Genomic DNA, 19,532 nt, shown 5'->3' on the forward strand with positions numbered 1-19,532 from the left:
GGATGGACGCTGGGCAGGCAGTGGGATGTGGCCGTGGCTGTGGTCAGAGTGGATGGGCAGTCAGTGCTTGGAGGCTGATAAATAACACAGAAAAAAAACATTTTCAGTTCCTCTGAAGTTGCTTAAAAGCAAAGTGGCCAAAATTTTAAAAGATGTCTTATAGATGGATAATGAGATGATTTGCTCTCACAGTTAAGGGATGAAAAGTGCGTGAATATTAATAGAAGCTTTATTGATGCACAATTATGTCACTGTACTCTGTTGTTTAGATGTCCCCTGTTCTCCCCATAGTCCCCTTCTCCCTCCCCTGTATTGTTGCCATCAGAGAGCCTGAGTCATCTGGGACAGGTAGAAAGAAGGGGTGCACAAAAGCTCATTGCTAGGGGGGATGTGCAGCATGAGAACACCTGACCCTGCAGTCAAGCTGCAAGAAGGCAGGCTCTACCAACAAACACAAAGAAGGGCTGACAGACAGATTTTGGGAGGGGCCAGGTTTAGCTGATGCAACCCCCGGGGTATCAAAGGTGAAGCATCCATCTTGGAGATCAGCCAGCCTCGTGGTAGGCAGCCATGGGGGAAGCTCCCAGGCCTGCTTCTCCTTATTTAGTCCTTTTATTGTATTTTTTGTTAAGGTTTAATAAACCTTTGAAAATTTTAAAAAGTGGGTGGTTGTTTCTCACAGGATGTAAAGGCTGCACACGGGATGGCAAACATGGCAGGAACCTGTGCAGAAACAGATAAGGAGGCCTGCAGTGATTTTGGGGTAAATTCTGGAAGAGGAAGCAACAGTGCATGGCCAGAGGGAAAGTTCAAGGCAAGGGCACCTTTAATATGGCAGCATGCATTGAATATGACCAGCAGAGAGACTCCTCTTAATGAACCTCCAGGATCATAAAAGGACTTGCAGGAGGAGGTAGATTAATGGAAATGATTTCTAGGTAAATGGTGTTTATGTATTTGATAAGAAAAACTTCTCAATACCTGCATGTGGGTATAATGGATTAATACCAAGGAGTAAAGTCTCACCATACAAACAGTAGAAGGAGAGATCCCTCTATGTCCTGTGCAGGTAAAGAATTCCTGCTTCCTCATGCTTTGCATTGTGTTAGAAAGTTTGTCCTGGCCCTTTTCAGTGTTAGGATACAGACTGGATGCACTGGAGAAGAGAGAGGAGCTGGGGAGGGCACTGTGGTCACTGGGAGAGGGTGGCAGGAAGAGAGCAGCTGCTGGAGGAGAGGAAGGTGGGGTAGGCAGGAAGGAAAACATTGCACTGACCTGTTCCCTGTGGGGCAGCAGCAGGCAAAGGGGTCTGTGCAGATCAGCGGCGCTCCCTGGTACCTCTTGCTCCTTTGGGATCCGTGTCCTAAAGTGGCTCCTGCCAGGTCAGGGACATGAAGGAGAAAGTGCCCAGGTCACCAGGAGCTCCCCAGTCCTGCCCCACTGGCTCCTCTCCACACCCTATCCTGGTGTTGCTCCCCAGGGCTCAGTGGGGTCATAGAGCAGGTGGAAGTGGTTTTACAACTTCAGCTACGTCAGAGCTCCACTCCCTCAGAGTTATTTATCTTGAATATTGATTTTCTTTGCCACAAAGCAATTGGCTTTTGTCAAAGTCCACATGAAGAATTTTGCAAATGGCTCCACATTTTCTTTTGATTAGAAACATTCCTTCCCTGCAGAGTGTCCCTTTCTCCAACCGCCTTCTCTCTCTCTACCATTCCTCGTTTCTCTTCCCTGAGTGGTCATTGTCCCTTCAGTACCAGAGGGATGCTGGTGCTTCTGGTGGCACTGGAATGCTCCCAGTGCTGGTATTGCTGTTGAAGCATCTGGCTGCTTGTCAGAAACAGCTCCCATTGTGGGAAGAGCTCCAGAATCACTGCAGAAACCCTCCCTGTGCCCAAGGAAGCAAAACTGAGGCAAGAATTCCCAATTTTGTCATTCTACCCCAGGCTCACACAGCCCAAGGGAAGAGCAGCACTCAGTTGCTTGCAGCCAGATCATCAGCACTTAGAGCCCACCCCAGTTACTGCCAATCCCCCGATGATGCAATGAAAGGTCTCAGGGACCAGGGTGCTGTGAACTCCTTGCCAGCCCTTCAGCAGAGCTGCTCCTGCTCCTCCTCAGTCCTTGGAAAACTTGTGGTTGTTTTTACCTGATCCCAGAGTGTTCATTTGCCAACAGGGACACCTTCCACTATCCCAGCTTGCTCCAAGCCCAATACAGCCTGGCCCTGGACACTTTCAGGGATGCAGATACAGCCACAGCCTCACAGGGCAACCTGTGCCAGGTCCTCACCACCCTCACAGGGAAGGATTTCTTCCCAATATCCAATCTGACCCCGCCCTAAGTCAGTGGGAAGCCATTCCCCCTTGTCCTGTCACTACATGCCCTTGTCCAAAGTCCCTCTCCAACTCTTCTGGAGCCCCATCAGCTCCTGGATCATGAAATGTTTGCCCTTGAAAGGATTGGGCGGGTGAGGGGATGTGAAATTCCATAGCTGGGGACACAAACATGGTGTCACAGGGAAGAGAGGGGGCAATTCTCATCCCAGGGCCAGCAGTTTCCAGGAGGAGCATCCCAGATCCCTGAGGCACATGTCAGGCTGGGAAGGAATCATCTCACCTCACCTTTCAAGGAATTCCATGGAATTCACTGTAGGCTGCTGTCGGAGTGTAGAAGGGAGGGAGTGTAGAAGATGACGCAGAGGAAACTGCAATTTTCTAAGGATTAAAGCCAAGAGAGCAGCATGGATTTGCCTCTTCTCAAAAGAGATGACATTGCTGAAATCCTGAATCATCACTCTGCTGTGTGCCTGTGCTCCAGCTCATGAACAGAATTTATTATTACAATAATTTACTTGGAAACTGCGTGGTGAAGGTGAAGTGCCACTGAAATTGTGGTATACAAGTAGCAAAACCAGATTTGAACCAGAAATCAAAGTTTACCAGCACATTTGAAGTGCAGAGTCCTAAGGATCCAGGCACAGGAAAGAGAGGGGGCAAGTTCAGGCAGTTCAAAGGACAAGATTTTGGGACTGGAGTTGCTTTAAAAATGAAGGCAGAGGCTGAGATGGAGACCAAGTGCCTTGGCCACAGGTGTGGTTGCTGAGGCTCTCTCCTGTTGCTCATTTGCTGGGCAGAGTGCAGAGCAGATGAGGAGCAGAGCCCTGCTGCCGTGGCAGGCTCTGGAGCAGCTGCCTGTGTGTGAGAGCCCTGGAGAACACGAGGCAGCACGGAGAGCAGGGGCTGTGGCAGGAGCTGGGACAGAGCCCGCGCCGGGCGCTGCTGGGGCTCAGCCGCCCTTGGGCTGCGCTCCCCTTTCCCAAGGGACCATTGCAGGGAGCCTCCTGAAGATCCTGGCCAGGGACAGCAGCTGGAGGGTGGAGGTGAGGGGAGTGCACTGCGGGGAAGTTCTCCAGGCTGCCAGAGGAAACGAGGTCAGACTCTTCTCTTCCACCTTAATCAGGGCCCCTCTTTGGGTGGAACCTGGGTATGGATTGTGGGGGCAGAACTGAGGTCTGTAGGGAATTAAAAGCCATAAAGAGTGTGGGAAAAGGGAGGGAATATTGAAATGGGTGTCCTGCTGAAGGCATCCAGCAGCTCAGTGATATCAGCTGACACCTGAGAGTCCATCTCAGATCCATCCCAAAGCCATTTGCTCTCTGATATCTCCATGGGCAATCCTCTCCTTCTCCAATTGTTTTCCTGCTCCAGCTCTGTCCTGTCCACAGCCAGGAAGGAGGTATCTCCTGGCTTTTGTGCCAGGCACACCAGGCCAGGCTCCCACATCCTACTTGCCCTCTGTCCTGTCCCTCAGCCCTCCCTGTGCTGCTCCACATGGAAGCTGTGGGTGGGAAAAGATGGGAAAAGCCACGTTTGGGGGACAGCAGCGTAGCTCTAGTGTCTCTGTTGGTCACCCCTCCAGCTGTGTGAGGGGAGCAGAAGCAGCAGAGGTGTCACCAGGAGCACTTTGTGCCCTGCCACGGAGGGAGCCAGCCCTGCCTGCTGGAGCCAGCCCGGTGGGAAGGCATCCAAGGGGAGCTGGAATGAGGAGAGCCAGGACAGCTGGAGCCAGTGTGCCAACAGGCAGTGGAGCAAAGTGCCTGTCATGCTGCTGCTGCTGCTGCTGTGCCTGTGTGGGATGGTGGGAATGGGGTTGTGCTCTGGCTCCTCAGCTTCTGCATCCACAGGAACCCCATCCCCCTGTGTGCTCAGCCTGGCCATGGCTGGCTTCACCTTCCTGCTCTCCATCACCAGTGCCCTGGGGATATTTTCTGTCCCAGAGAGCTTCTGCCACCAGCTGGGCTGGTGGGGTGTCACAGCTGGGCTGAAGGTCCCCATCCTCTTGGCTGTCACTGCCACTGTCTCCTCTCTGACAGCCCTCAGTGCTGTCACAGCTCTGTGTGTCCTGCCCGTGTCCTGCTGGCCCTGCCACTGCTCCCAGCGCTTCCCAGTGCTCCTGTGTGCCCTGCCCTGGCTGCTCTCCTTCCTGCTCACTGCCACCCTCCATCTCTGCCCCTTGGTGCCCATGGCCTTGGTCCTGAGCTGCCTCTTCTCAGTGCTCACCCTGGGCTGTTCTGCTCTGGCCCTGCTGGCCAGGCTCCTGTGCTGCTCATGGAAACAGCTCCCAGGGAAGCTGCGTGCCCTGCTCCTGCTGCTCCTGTCATCTCCTTCCCCTTCTTCACTGCTGATTTTGGGCACTGGCTCTTGCTGAGGGCGTTTGACTTCTCTGTCTTTGCCCCCAGCACCTGTGTCCTGCTCAGCTGTGCCAAGAGCAGTGCCCACCCTCTGATTTACTTCCTGGCTGGGAGCTGTGCAAAGGAATTCACCCCCTCTGGTAGTGCTGCCTTCCAGAGGGCTTTTGAGGATGTGCCAGAGCCAGGGAATAGGGACAACACACGCGGAACCATCATCAGGTGGAATCATCATGAAAGAGAGTCATCACAATATCAAAATAGCCAGCATTGGAAGTGACCTACAAGGATCATGGAGTTGAGCTCCTGGCCCTGCACAGCCATCCCAACAATCCCAGCCTGTGCCTGAGAGGAGCATTGTCCAAATGCTCCTTGAGCTCTGCCAGGCTGGTGCTGTGTGCAGCAGGGGAACTCCTGCCTGGGGTGGTAGTGGGTGACATAAGGAATCCTCATGGAATGGTTTGACTTTTGTCCTGGTTTAGGGAAAATTTGGGAGGAAGACTCTGAACTGGCTTCCTGTAGAAAACAAATTCAAGCAGCGCCCTCTCAGCTGGTTCCGGAAAAGATTTCCTTAGAGAAAATGGAAAAAACTGTTTATTTAACAAGGAAAGTATTCACAAGCATAAAAAATGAAAACAATATTAAATAATAAAATATCTTGCTGTGCTGAAGAGTGGGAAATTCAGAAAGTCCTTGTTGTGCAGTGTAGTTTGGCTCACTCCGTCTCTTATCTGTCCCTCCAGTGCTGGGAAATGCCGTGTCCCAGGTCCCAGTGGGCCACAGGTGTGAGCTCCCAGTGCTCTTCCTGGTTTTCAGTCCAGAGCAGGTTTGAACAGTTCCAAGAAAAAGGAAAACCACAGTGCAGGGAACTCCTCTGCCTCAGCTCGCTAAAAGAACCTAAAAGCCAAGGAGAGCTCTCTGTGGCATGTCTGTGCTGCAGACAGCACGGTCGGGGAGCAGGAATGTGGAGGAGTGAGCGCAGCTTCTGAAAACAAACTGCTGCAGCTTCTCTCCCCCTCTTTGCTCAGAACCAGTCTTAAATGTGCAGAACCTTTTTCTGGGCAAAACAGATGAATGGGGATACAATTCAGCATCATAAAGTCACCCCAGGAAAGGTTGGAAGGAGCGGTAGAGATCATCTCATTCCATCCCTCCTTCTTCCATGGGCAGGGAAAGCCAGGAAAACATTTGGTTTGAAATCTTTGCTCTTTTGAAAGGAAGCTCTGGTAGGGAATGGCCTGGGTGACCCATGAGACAAGGAAGGTGCTGGGAAGCAGAAAAAGAACATGGAAGGATAATGATCCTCCTGCACTTGTCCTGGGAGGGACTCCCTGGCTGAGTTGTTCTTCCCTGGACAAGAGGTTGCACCATGGAGAGTTTTGTCTTTCAAATGGACAGGAAATGGGAGTCAGGGAGAGAAAAACCCTCTCAGATTTCAAAGTCTCTTTTGTTAATTATTGACAACTCAGTTAATAAATGCTCCCTAGATGTTTAACCTCAAGTGTGTCTCCAAAGCCTGACTCACCACCCACAGCTTTCTCTCTCTCACTTCCCTTTCCAGAAGCAGTGGCATGTTGCTTTCCCCTGGATTTAAGGCAGTGGGAAAAGGAGGAACAACTTCCCCTGAGCAAGAGCTGTGGCTGCTGCCCAGGTCTCTCCCAGGAGGAATGAGGAGCTCTTGGCACTGCCAACATCATCCCAAGCCTTGCAGGCACGTGCCTTAGGAAGGGCTCTGGTATGGGACAGGTGCCTGCCCTGCTCACAGACCAGCCAGAGGCTTTAGAATGGGATAAAAGAAGGAAATGAGCCATTTTGGACACTGTTTAACAGAGACAGGCCCTGCAGTGAAACCTGGATATTGTTTATTCAACAAATTCTGGGGCTGTAACTACCACAGTGCAAGGAAACAAAAACCATGAATCCAAATCTGACTGAGGGGTGGTTCCAGAATGACAGAGATCAGGACAGGCTGGGCTGTGGCTGAAGCTGCTGTGCAGAGTGGCTGTGCAGCTCCTCCTGAGGGTGGCCAGGTTCAGGATGGAGGTGGGCCAGGGCTTCCTTGGACACTGATGCTGGGGAACCAGAGGATGGATGGCCCCATTGTGCAGAAGAGCAGCACAACCCCCTCATCTCTGTGCAATTAAATGGTCCAAGCATCTGGTGATGGGAATTTCCATATTCCATGTACTTTCTGCTACAGGCACAGGAGTTCAGTGGAGTTCACTATCAACCCTGCACTTCACTCAGAAGGATTTAATTCTGGGATTCAAGAATGTGACAAATTCCCACTGAAAGGATAAGGGAATGTTGCCATCCCTCCCCAGCTCTGCACCCCTACCTGGTGTCCCTTCCCATCAGCTGGGAATGCAGGGCTGGCTCTGCTGGACAGAAGGGGAAGGATGCTCCCTGTGATCCCAACCCCTCTCCTGCCATTGGGAGGCACCAGCCCTGCAGGGATTTGGGAAATCACTGCCAGCCTGTGCTGGCTGTGTCCCCAGGGATGAGGGTGTCCCATTCTTTGCAGGCAAGAGCTCCCTGAAAACACCATGGAACTCATCTGCTGAGCCAAAGGAGATGGAGTTCATTCCCTGGGGCTGAGGCCATGAGGGCCATTCCATGGGGAATAGAGCTGGGGAACAGCACTGAGCCCAGCTGCACCGCTTGGAGCCATGTGGATGCAGGAGGGAGGAGGAAAGCCATGCTCCAGTGTGCTCCCTGCAGAGCATCCCACAAAAATGACCCAAGGCAATGCTCCTGCTCCCTTCTCCTGCAGGAATACAGCACCACAGGGAGGGTGATCCCATGGATAATTATTCATCAGGTGAATCAAGGACTCCTTCAGCCTGTTTCCTGGGGTCCTTCAGCAGAGGAGTGGAAGGGATCAGCAGGCTCAGACCCTCGTGTCCCTGGCAGGGTCATTTCTGTGGGCTTTCTTTTCTTCTGGCTCCTCAAAGACCCTCTGGAGGGAGAGCCGGAGGGACTGCACAGAGTAGGGGCACCTGCACCTCCCCACCAAGAAGTAGATGAAGGGTTTGATGCTGCTGTGGATGCAGGTGAGCAGGAAAACAACCTGTGAGGACACAGTGATGTAGCCGAGCTGCTGCAGGAAGTTGCAGATGCTGAGGAGGAAAGTGAAGAGCACAATGATGATGATAACGATGTCATGTCTCTTGGGTTGCTTCTTCTGGGAGCCACACTTGGCTTTAATGAAATCAACTGTGCAGGAAATGACCATGGGTGCAACAAAGAGGATCAGGATGAGGGTGTACACGGAGATGAAAGCAGCCTGGCAGTGCTCCTGCTCATGCAATGGGCACAGGAATGTGACTGCAGGAATGACAGTGAAGAGAGCAAAGAAGGCCCAGTTTTGGACAACGTTCATCACCCACAACAGGCGCTCGGGAAGGTCCCAGTGGCAGCAGAGCAAGCAGAGCTTGTTCACATACTCCGCAGGGCCGTCTGGCGTCAGCCAGTACAGCCCCCAATAGAGGAAGAACTCTGACAGCTGGAAAAGGAAATTCAGATACAGCAGAGGCAAAATAGGAGAGCAGGATATGTCCTCCACCAGGATAAGGAGGGTGGAGGGAACCACAAAGAGGAGGAAGAGGAAGTCCATGACAGCCAGGTAAAAGATGCGAGCGTTCCTGATTTTCAGACTGAGGAGGCCGATGACAGCCCCGTTCCCAGCCAGCCCACAGAGGCTGATGAGCAGTGTCACACTGTGTATGGCCACGCTGGTGACATCTATTTCACACAGATCATCTCCTTCAGTGAGTGAGGCAGGAGATGGGGACACGGTGGTCACCTCCATGGATGGATGCTGGGTAGGCAGTGGGATGTGGCCCTGGCTGTGGTCAGAGTGGATGGGCAGTCAGTGCTTGGAGAATCCAGGGATGGACCATGTGGCTCCTCAGCAGCTCCCTGCAGTGGGAAGGATTCAGTGGGGAGGAGTGAGATGTGCAGGGGAGGAGGGCAGTGGAAATGATGGGGTGGGAGAGGGAGGTGGGAAGGTTAGGATGTTCAGCAGAGGATGTGGAAGGGAAGTGCAGGGCAGAGGATGATGACCTGAGGAGGGCACCGGGGTCACTGGGCGAGGGTGGCAGGAACAGAGCAGCTGCTGGAGGAGAGGAAGGTGGGGTAGGGAGGAAGGCAAACATTGCACTGACCTGTTCCCTGTGGGGCAGCAGCAGGCAAAGGGGTCTGTACAGATCAGCGGCGCTCCCTGGTACCTCTTGCTCCTTTGGGATCCGTGTCCTAAAGCGGCTCCTGGCAGGTCAGGGACATGAAGGAGAAAGTGCCCAGGTCACCAGGAGCTCCCCATTCCTGTCCTGCTGCTTCTTCCCTGTGCCCTGTCCTGGTGTTGCTCCCCAGGGCTCAGTGCAATCACAGGGGAGTTGGAAATTGCAGCTTTGGCTACATTAGAACGTCACTTCCTCCGAGATATTCATCTTTGGGTTTTTTTCTAGAGAGTAAGTGACTCTAGCCAAAAGTTCCAAATGAAATATTTTGCAAATGGCTCCTTATTTCCTCCTGATTAGAAACATTCCTTCCCTGCAGAATGTCCCTTTCTCCAATTGCCTTCCCTCTCCTGAGAGATGTGTACTATTCCTCGTTTCTCTTCCCTCAGGGGTCATTGTCCCTCCAGCAGCAGAGGGATGATGGTGATGCTGGTGGCACTGGAATGCTGGCAGTGCTGGAAGTGCTGGTGAGTCAGCTGGGTGCTTGTCAGAAGTAACTCCAATTCTGGGAGGAGCTCTGGGATCATTTCAAAGCCTCCCTATGGCCTGAGGAAGCTGAGCTGAGCTGGTCCCTATCCTATCCTATCCTATCCTATCCTATCCTATCCTATCCTATCCTATCCTATCCTATCCTATCCTATCCTATCCTATCCTATCCTATCCTATTCCATCCCATCCCATCCCATCCCATCCCATCCCATCCCATCCCATCCCATCCCATCCCATCCCATCCCATCCTATCCTATCCTATCCTATCCTATCCTATCCTATCCTATCCTATCCTATCCTATCCTATCCCATCCCATCCCATCCCATCCCATCCCATCCCACAGCTTTCCCAGATGGAGCCTCTCCCCCACTCTGAGCGTGGCCTGTCAGGTTCAGCTCTCCTCGGGGACTGCCAGGATCCAGACACACTCCAGCCCCTCTGACCCTCTCCTGACCCCTCCAGCCTGCTCTGACACCCCAGAACCCACCCAGGGCTGTTTTTCTTTTCTCCTGGCAGTCCCACCCCTTCCGGCAGTGTCCCTCTTTCTCCTGGCCATAGGGTTCTAGGATCCCGGAGAGAGGAGGAAAGCCCAGCTCCAGTGAGCTCCTCAGGAGAACACAGGATGATAAATGTTGCCGTAGCCAGTGCAGAAACAGATTTGGAGGCCTCCAGTGATTTTGGGGCAATTTCTATAACAAGAAGCAAGAGCACATGGCCAAAGGAAAAGTTCAAGGCAAGATCACCTTTAATATCTCAGCACTCAGTGAATGTGACCACCAGAGACCCCTTGGAATGAAACTCCAGGGCCAGGAAAGGACTCCCAGTAGGAGGAGAACACATGGAAATTAATTCTAGGAAAGTGATGTTTGTGTATTAGATAAGAAACACACTTTAATGTTTGTGTGTGCTTATGATGGATAAAACCCCTGTTGTTAAGTCTCGCCACACACAGAACAAGGGGAGATCTTCTGTGTGTGCTGTGCAGGTGAAGAATTCCTGCTTCCTAATGCTTCCCATGGTGTTTGAAAGTTTATTTCAGCCCCTTGTGGTGTTACTTCCCAGCCCCATCTGTACACCACTTGCCATGCCATGCCATGCCATCCCGTCCCATCCCATCCCATCCCATCCCATCCCATCCCATCCCATCCCATCCCATCCCATCCCATCCCATCCCATCCCATCCCATCCCATCCCATCCCATCCCATCCCAAGGCTGCTACCTGGGCTGAAGCTCTGCCTGTCAGGCTCTGCTCCTGTCCAACCAGGACATTTGGGATCAGCAGCATCCAGAACCTTCCTGGAGCCTCCTGCCCCTCACACACGCTGAGAGCCCCCGGGGCCTGCCAGCCCCGCTCCACCCGGGAGCAGGGACATCTCTGCTGTGACACTGACAGAGCACTCGGGGTGGGGAATGCTGAACCCCTGGGCCATCCTGTCCGTGCCAGCCCAGATCTGGCACTGGGGATCATGGCTGCTCCAGGGAGCACAAGGCTGTGTCCCCTCCCTCCAGCCACATTCCCAGCTGGCAGCAGTAGTCAGAGGAAGCCGGAAGCGCTGGCAGAGGGGGCAAAGGCAGCTCAGGGTTCACGGTGCTGTTTATTGATATCAGACCTCAGTGGGATGCAGGAACCAGGTGCCAGGTGGAGTTTGGGATCACAGCCGTGTTGGGAAGGATGTATCTGGGGAACAATGCTCCAGGACCCGTGAGAGAGAAAAAAAGCCATGCTCCAATGTGCTCTGTGTGGACCATGCCTCCCACATGGCCCTTGGCCACGCTCCTGCTCCCTTCTCCTGCAGAAATAAAGGTGGGAGGGTGATCCTAAGTCACTCCCCCATGGTCCTGCATCGTGGCACTTGAAGGGTTCAAGAGGCTCAGACCCCGTGTCCCTGGTAGTAGCGGACACTGAGATGGGTAAGTCCCCGTGGAGGATGTAAGCCTGAGATAAGTATTTGCTGAGTCAGAATAGCTAAGCCTGGAGTCTTCACTTAGGTCCTCCGGCCTAGCTTATCTCTCTGTGACCCTATAGGCTATTTTTCCCTAACCCTTACAATTGGTCAGTTTTCAATCCCCCCATACCCTATACAAGTAGCAACCCTGACCCATTCCAGCGGAAGAGCTGCCATCGGAACCCTTCATGAACTCCCTGCAAATAAACCATTGTGGAATCTCTGAGGCTGCCTTCTCTTCTCTCTCTGTCTGCTTTGTGGAAACCACTGCAGCCAAAACACCTTAGCAGGCCAAGAGCTGAAATTATAAAAGAGCTGAAAATCACTAAGAGCTGATAATCACTGTGCTTGCTAAGGTGCCAGGCTAAGACAGCTCTTAGGGTTCGGACACTCGGCCTGCGGAAGGCAGAGCTGCCCAGCCCGAGACAGCTTGCCTGAGAAACCCTGGTCCTGTACAGATCTCGCTATCCAGGTAGAAGGGGCCCAGTGGCATTAGACACATGGTGGCATCATTATTAGGGCTAGAGCTTTCTTCTGGCTCCTCAAAAACATTTTGGAGGGAGTCCTTGAGGGACTCCATGGAGCAGCGTCTCCAGCCCTTTGTTACTGAGATGTAGATTAAGGGGTTGATGCTGCTGTGCATGCAGGCAAACAGGAGAACAACCTGGGGGGACACAGTGGTGTAGCCGAGCTGCTGCAGGAAATTCCAGAGACTGAGGGGGAGAGTGAGGAGCACAGCGAGGAAGACAATGATGCAAAGCTTCTTGGATTGCTGCTGCTGGGAGCTACCCTTGGAGTGAACAAAGAGGATTGTGCTGGAGATGAGCACGGATGGAGCACAGATGCGGAAGCTGGGGATGTACAGGGAGATGAGAGCCCCCCAGCAGAGCTTGTGTTCCTGTGACTGGCACAGGGAATTCACAGCAGAAATGGCAGCGATGGCAGTGATGGAAAGGGCCCAGAGCACGGCACTGACCACCACCCAGGAGAGGTCCTGGGGAAGGTGGCAGAAGAGCCCAGGTGGGCAGAGCATGGACCTGCTCCTCTCGATGCTGATGGCCGTCAGCCGGTACAGCCCTACGGTGTAGAACATCCGGAAGAGGAGGAAAAGGAAGTGTATGGGTGCTGGGGGCATGATGGCAGAGCAGGAGAAATCCTGCAGCAGGAAGAGCAGAGTGGAGAGGACCATGGAGATGAGGAAGTTGATGATGGACTGGTGAAAGATGTAGGAAGTGATGGGTTTCATGGTGTCTCTCTGGATGTGAAACCTGAGGACCCAGAGCCAGCCCCGTTCCCAGCCAGCCCACAGAGGCAGATGAGCAGTGTCACACTGGGTATGGCCATGCTGGGGACATGAATGTCACACAGATCATCTCCTTCAGTGGATGAGTTGGCAGGGGGGGACGCGGTGCTCACCTCCATGGATGGACGCTGGGCAGGCAGTGGGATGTGGCCCTGGCTGTGGTCAGAGTGGATGGGCAGTCAGTGCTTGGAGAATCCAGGGATGGACCATGTGGCTCCTCAGCAGCTCCCTGCAGTGGGAAGGATTGAGATGAGAGGAGTGAGATGTGCAGGGGAGGAGGGCAGTGGGAATTGTGGGGTGGGAGAGGGAGGTAGGAGGGTTGGGCTGGTTTGCAGAGGATTGATATATAAGAGAGAATAAACATTTTCAACTCTTATGAAGTTGCTTAAAGACTAAGTGGGAAGAAAGATAAAAGGATGTAAAGATGTGAACCCAGGAGGATAAATGTGGCTGGAAGCACTGGGGACAGCAATAAGGAGGCCCACAGTATTTTTGGGGCAAGTTCTGTAACCAGAAGCAAGATCACATGGCCAAAGGAAAAGTTCAAGGCAAGGTCACCTTTAATGTCACAGCACTGAGTGAATATGACCACCAGACACCCCTCTCAATAAGGAGCATTGTCCAGGAGCATCAAAGGACTCCCAGTGGGAAGTGGATGCATGGAAACTTGTTTAACAAAAATGGGCTCTGTATTAGATAAGAAAAACATTTTAATGTCCATGTATGGTTATATTGGATAAAAATACTGTTCTAAATTCTCACAACATGCACAGAAATATGGAGAGATCCTTCTGTGTGTCCTGCTGCCTAATACCTCAATTGGTAACACTGTTAGTTGGTGTTAGGAATTGTATTCTGTCTGATTTTGGTATCACTCCTCATCCCCATCTCTGCCACACTCTATCCCATCCCATCCCATCCCATCCCATCCCATCCCATCCCATCCCATCCCATCCCATCCCATCCCATCCCATCCCATCCCATCCCATCCCATCCCATCCCATCCCATCCCATCCCATCCCATCCCATCCCATCCCATCCCATCCCATCCCATCCCATGGCCACTCCCCAGGTTGAAGCTCTGCCCGTCAGGCTCTGCTGCTCTCCAACCAGGACATTTGGGACCAGCAGCATCCAGATCCTTCCTGGAACCTCCTGCCCCCTCTGACACGCCCAGACCCCCCACCCTGCCAGCCCCGCTCCACCCGGGAGCAGGGACATCTCTGCTGTGACACTGACAGAGCACTCGGGGTGGGGAATGCTGAGCCCCTGGGCCATCCTGTCCCTGCCAGCCCAGCTCTGGCACTGGGGATCATGGCTGCTCCAGGGAGCACAAGCCATGGCTGTGTCCCCTCCCTTCAGCCACATTCCCGGCTGGCAGCAGGAGCCAGAGGAAGCTGGGAAGCGCTGGCAGAGGGGGCAAAGGCAGCTCAGGGTTCATGGTGCTGTTTATGGATATCAGACCTCAGTGGGATGCAAGAACAAGATGCCGGGGGAATTCTGGGGTCACAGCCGTGTTGGGAAGGATCCATTTGGGGAACAGTGCTCCAGGACCCGTGAGGGAGGAGCAAATCCATCCTCCAATGTGCTCTGTGCAGAGCATCCCTCCCACATGGCCCCTGTCACTGCCCCTGCTCCCTTGTCCTGCAGGAATGAATGTGAGAGGGTGATCCTAAGTCACTGCCCCATGGTCCTGCATCGTGGGGCTTGAAGGGATCAACAGGCTCAGACCCCGTGTCCCTGGTGGCATCATTACTGGGGGCACTGCTCCCCCCTGGCTCCTCAAAGACCTTCTGGAGGCACTCCCTGAGGGACTCCATGGAGCAGTACCTCCAGCCCTTTGTTACTGAGGTGTAGATGAAGGGGCTGATGCTGCTGTGCATGCAGGCAAACAGGAGAACAACCTGGGGGGACACAGTGGTGTAGCTGAGCTGCTGCAGGAAATTCCAGAGACTGAGGGGGAGAGTGAGGAGCACAGCGAGGAAGAAGAGCCCCTTGGATTGCTGCTGCTGGGAGCTACCCTTGGAGTGAACAAAGAGGATTGTGCTGGAGATGAGCACGGATGGAGCAAAGACGAGGAAGCTGGGGATGTACAGGGAGATGAGAGCCCCCCAGCAGAGCTTGTGTTCCTGTGACTGGCACAGGGAATTCACAGCAGAAATGGCAGCGATGGCAGTGATGGAAAGGGCCCAGAGCACGGCACTGACCACCACCCAGGAGAGGTCCTGGGGAAGGTGGCAGAAGAGCCCAGGTGGGCAGAGCATGGACCTGCTCCTCTCGATGCTGATGGCCGTCAGCCGGTACAGCCCTACGGTGTAGAACAGCACAGAGGAGGAAAAGGAAGTGTATGGATGCTGGGGGCATGATGGCAGAGCAGGAGAACTCCTCCCCAAGGAAGAGGAGAGTGGAGGGTACCATGAGGAAGAGGAAGTTGATGATGGCCAGGTCAAGGATGTAGGCAGTGATGGGTTTCATGGTGGGCCTCTGGATGCGGAACCTGAGGACCCAAATGACAGCCCCATTCCCAGCCAGCCCACAGAGGCAGATGAGCAGTGTCACACTGGGTATGGCCATGCTGGGGACACCTGTATCACAGAGATCATGCCCTTCAATGGGTGAGATGGCAGGGGGGTATCCAGTGCTCATCCCCATGGATGGACGCTGGGCAGGCAGTGGGATGTGGCCCTGGCTGTGGTCAGAGTGGATGGGCAGTCAGTGCTTGGAGTATCCAGGGATGGACCATGTGGCTCCTCAGCAGCTCCCTGCAGTGGGAAGGATTGAGATGGGAGGAGTGAGATGTGCAGGGGAGGAGGGCAGTGGAAATTGTGGATTGGGAGAGGGAGGTGAGAGGGTTGGGCTGTTTGGCAGGAGGCTGATAAATAACACAGAAAAAAAACATTTTCAGTTCCTCTGAAGTTGCTTAAAAGCAAAGTGGCCAAAATTTTAAAAGATGTCTTATAGATGGATAATGAGATGATTTGCTCTCACAGTTAAGGGATGAAAAGTGCGTGAATATTAATAGAAGCTTTATTGATGCACAATTATGTCACTGTACTCTGTTGTTTAGATGTCCCCTGTTCTACCTATAGTCCCCTTCTCCCTCCCCTTTACTGTTGCCATCAGAGAGCCTGAGTCATCTGGGACAGGTAGAAAGAAGGGGTGCACAAAAGCTCATTGCTAGGGGGGATGTGCAGCATGAGAACACCTGACCCTGCAGTCAAGCTGCAAGAAGGCAGGCTCTACCAACAAACACAAAGAAAGGCTGACAGACAGACTTTGGGAGGGGCCAGGTTTAGCTGGTGCAACCCCCGGGGGTATCAAAGGTGAAGCATCCATCTTGGAGATCAGCCAGCCTCGTGGTAGGCAGCCATGGGGGAAGCTCCCAGAACTGCTTCTCCTTTTAGTCCTTTTGTTGTATTTTTTGTTAAGGTTTAATAAACCTTTGAAAATTTTAAAAAGTGGGTGGTTGTTTCTCACAGGATGTAAAGGCTGACACACGGGATGGCAAACATGGCAGGAACCTGTGCAGAAATAGATAAGGAGGCCTGCAGTGATTTTGGGGTAAATTCTGGAAGAGGAAGCAACAGTGCATGGCCAGAGGGAAAGTTCAAGGCAAGGGCACCTTTAATATGGCAGCATGCATTGAATATGACCAGCAGAGAGACTCCTCTTAATGAACCTCCAGGATCATAAAAGGACTTGCAGGAGGAGGTAGATTAATGGAAATGATTTCTAGGTAAATGGTGTTTATGTATTTGATAAGAAAAACTTCTCAATACCTGCATGTGGGTATAATGGATTAATACCAAGGAGTAAAGTCTCACCATACAAACAGTAGAAGGAGAGATCCCTCTATGTCCTGTGCAGGTAAAGAATTCCTGCTTCCTCATGCTTTGCATTGTGTTAGAAAGTTTGTCCTGGCCCTTTTCAGTGTTAGGATACAGACTGGATGCACTGGAGAAGAGAGAGGAGCAGGGGAGGGCACTGTGGTCACTGGGAGAGGGTGGCAGGAAGAGAGCAGCTGCTGGAGGAGAGGAAGGTGGGGTAGGGAGGAAGGAAAACATTGCACTGACCTGTTCCCTGTGGGGCAGCAGCAGGCAAAGGGGTCTGTGCAGATCAGCGGCGCTCCCTGGTACCTCTTGCTCCTTTGGGATCCGTGTCCTAAAGTGGCTCCTGCCAGGTCAGGGACATGAAGGAGAAAGTGCCCAGGTCACCAGGAGCTCCCCAGTCCTGCCCCACTGGCTCCTCTCCACACCCTATCCTGGTGTTGCTCCCCAGGGCTCAGTGGGGTCATAGAGCAGGTGGAAGTGGTTTTACAACTTCAGCTACGTCAGAGCTCCACTCCCTCAGAGTTATTTATCTTGAATATTGATTTTCTTTGCCACAAAGCAATTGGCTTTTGTCAAAGTCCACATGAAGAATTTTGCAAATGGCTCCACATTTTCTTTTGATTAGAAACATTCCTTCCCTGCAGAGTGTCCCTTTCTCCAACCGCCTTCTCTCTCTCTACCATTCCTCGTTTCTCTTCCCTGAGTGGTCATTGTCCCTTCAGTACCAGAGGGATGCTGGTGCTTCTGGTGGCACTGGAATGCTCCCAGTGCTGGTATTGCTGTTGAAGCATCTGGCTGCTTGTCAGAAACAGCTCCCATTGTGGGAAGAGCTCCAGAATCACTGCAGAAACCCTCCCTGTGCCCAAGGAAGCAAAACTGAGGCAAGAATTCCCAATTTTGTCATTCTACCCCAGGCTCACACAGCCCAAGGGAAGAGCAGCACTCAGTTGCTTGCAGCCAGATCATCAGCACTTAGAGCCCACCCCAGTTACTGCCAATCCCCCGATGATGCAATGAAAGGTCTCAGGGACCAGGGTGCTGTGAACTCCTTGCCAGCCCTTCAGCAGAGCTGCTCCTGCTCCTCCTCAGTCCTTGGAAAACTTGTGGTTGTTTTTACCTGATCCCAGAGTGTTCATTTGCCAACGGGGACACCTTCCACTATCCCAGCTTGCTCCAAGCCCAATACAGCCTGGCCCTGGACACTTTCAGGGATGCAGATACAGCCACAGCCTCACAGGGCAACCTGTGCCAGGTCCTCACCACCCTCACAGGGAAGGATTTCTTCCCAATATCCAATCTGACCCCGCCCTAAGTCAGTGGGAAGCCATTCCCCCTTGTCCTGTCACTCCATGCCCTTGTCCAAAGTCCCTCTCCAACTCTCCTGGAGCCCCATCAGCTCCTGGATCATGAAGTGTTTGCCCTTGAAAGGATTGGGCTGGTGTGGGGTTGTGAGATTCTATAGCTGGGGACACAAACACGGTGTCAGCAGGAAGCGAGGTGACAGTTCTGGTCCCAGGGCCAGCAGTTTCCAGGAGGAGCCCCGAGGCACATGTCAGGCTGGGAAGGAATCATCTCACCTCACCTTTCAAGGAATTCCTTGAATTCACTGTAGGCTGCTGTCGGAATCCTGAGGGAGTGTAGAAGATGACTCAGAGGAAACCTGCAACTTTCTAAGGTTTAAGCCAAGAGAGCAGCATGGATTTGCTTCTTCTCAGAAGAAATGACATTGCTGAAATCCCAAATCATCCCTCTGCTGTGTGCCTGTGCTCCAGCTCATGCACAGAATTTATTATTACAATAATTTACTTGGAAACTGCGTGGTGAAGGTGAAGTGCCACTGAAATTGTGGTATACAAGTAGCAAAACCAGATTTGAACCAGAAATCAAAGTTTACCAGCACATTTGCAGTGCAGGGTCCTAAGGATCCAGGCACAGGAAAGAGAGGGGGCAAGTTCAGGCAGTTCAAAGGACAAGATTTTGGGACTGGAGTTGCTTTAAAAATGAAGGCAGAGGCTGAGATGGAGACCAAGTGCCTTGGCCACAGGTGTGGTTGCTGAGGCTCTCTCCTGTTGCTCATTTGCTGGGCAGAGTGCAGAGCAGATGAGGAGCAGAGCCCTGCTCCCGTGGCAGGCTCTGGAGCAGCTGCCTGTGTGTGAGAGCCCTGGAGAACACGAGGCAGCACGGAGAGCAGGGGCTGTGGCAGGAGCTGGGACAGAGCCCACGCCGGGCGCTGCTGGGGCTCAGCCGCCATTGGGCTGCGCTCCCCTTTCCCAAGGGACCATTGCAGGGAGCCTCCTGAAGATCCCGGCCAGGGACAGCAGCTGGAGGGTGGAGGTGAGGGGAGTGCACTGCGGGGAAGTTCTCCAGGCTGCCAGAGGAAACGAGGTCAGACTCTTCTCTTCCACCTTAATCAGGGCCCCTCTTTGGGTGGAACCTGGGTATGGATTGTGGGGGCAGAACTGAGGTCTGTAGGGAATTAAAAGCCATAAAGAGTGTGGGAAAAGGGAGGGAATATTGAAATGGGTGTCTTGCTGAAGGCATCCAGCAGCTCAGTGATATCAGCTGACACCTGAGAGTCCAGCTCAGATCCATCCCAAAGCCATTTGCTCTCTGATATCTCCATGGGCAATCCTCTCCTTCTCCAATTGTTTTCCTGCTCCAGCTCTGTCCTGTCCACAGCCAGGAAGGAGGTATCTCCTGGCTTTTGTGCCAGGCACACCAGGCCAGGCTCCCACATCCTACTTGCCCTCTGTCCTGTCCCTCAGCCCTCCCTGTGCTGCTCCACATGGAAGCTGTGGCTGGGAAAAGATGGGAAAAGCCACGTTTGGGGGACAGCAGCGTTGCTCTGGTGTCTCTGTTGGTCACCCCTCCAGCTGTGTGAGGGGAGCAGAAGCAGCAGAGGTGTCACCAGGAGCACTTTGTGCCCTGCCACGGAGGGAGCCAGCCCTGCCTACTGGAGCCAGCCTGGTGGGAAGGCATCCAAGGGGAGCTGGAATAGGAGAGCCAGGACAGCTGGAGCCAGTGTGCCAACAGG

General features: G+C 53.1%; 1 protein-coding gene across 1 annotated transcript; it reads right to left on the reverse strand.

Moving 5' to 3' along the window:
• Positions 1-7,580: 7,580 nt before the first annotated feature.
• On the reverse strand, positions 7,581-8,501 carry LOC311155171 (mas-related G-protein coupled receptor member H-like; the record flags this gene model as incomplete). Its single annotated transcript, XM_084208102.1, has 1 exon — positions 7,581-8,501. One exon carries the CDS (start codon positions 8,499-8,501, stop codon positions 7,581-7,583), a length of 921 nt encoding a protein of 306 aa, XP_084064228.1.
• Positions 8,502-19,532: the final 11,031 nt, after the last annotated feature.

Source organism: Fringilla coelebs (assembly GCF_963513975.1).
Source record: "Fringilla coelebs genome assembly, chromosome: 6".
NCBI classification, from domain to species: Eukaryota; Metazoa; Chordata; class Aves; order Passeriformes; family Fringillidae; genus Fringilla; species Fringilla coelebs.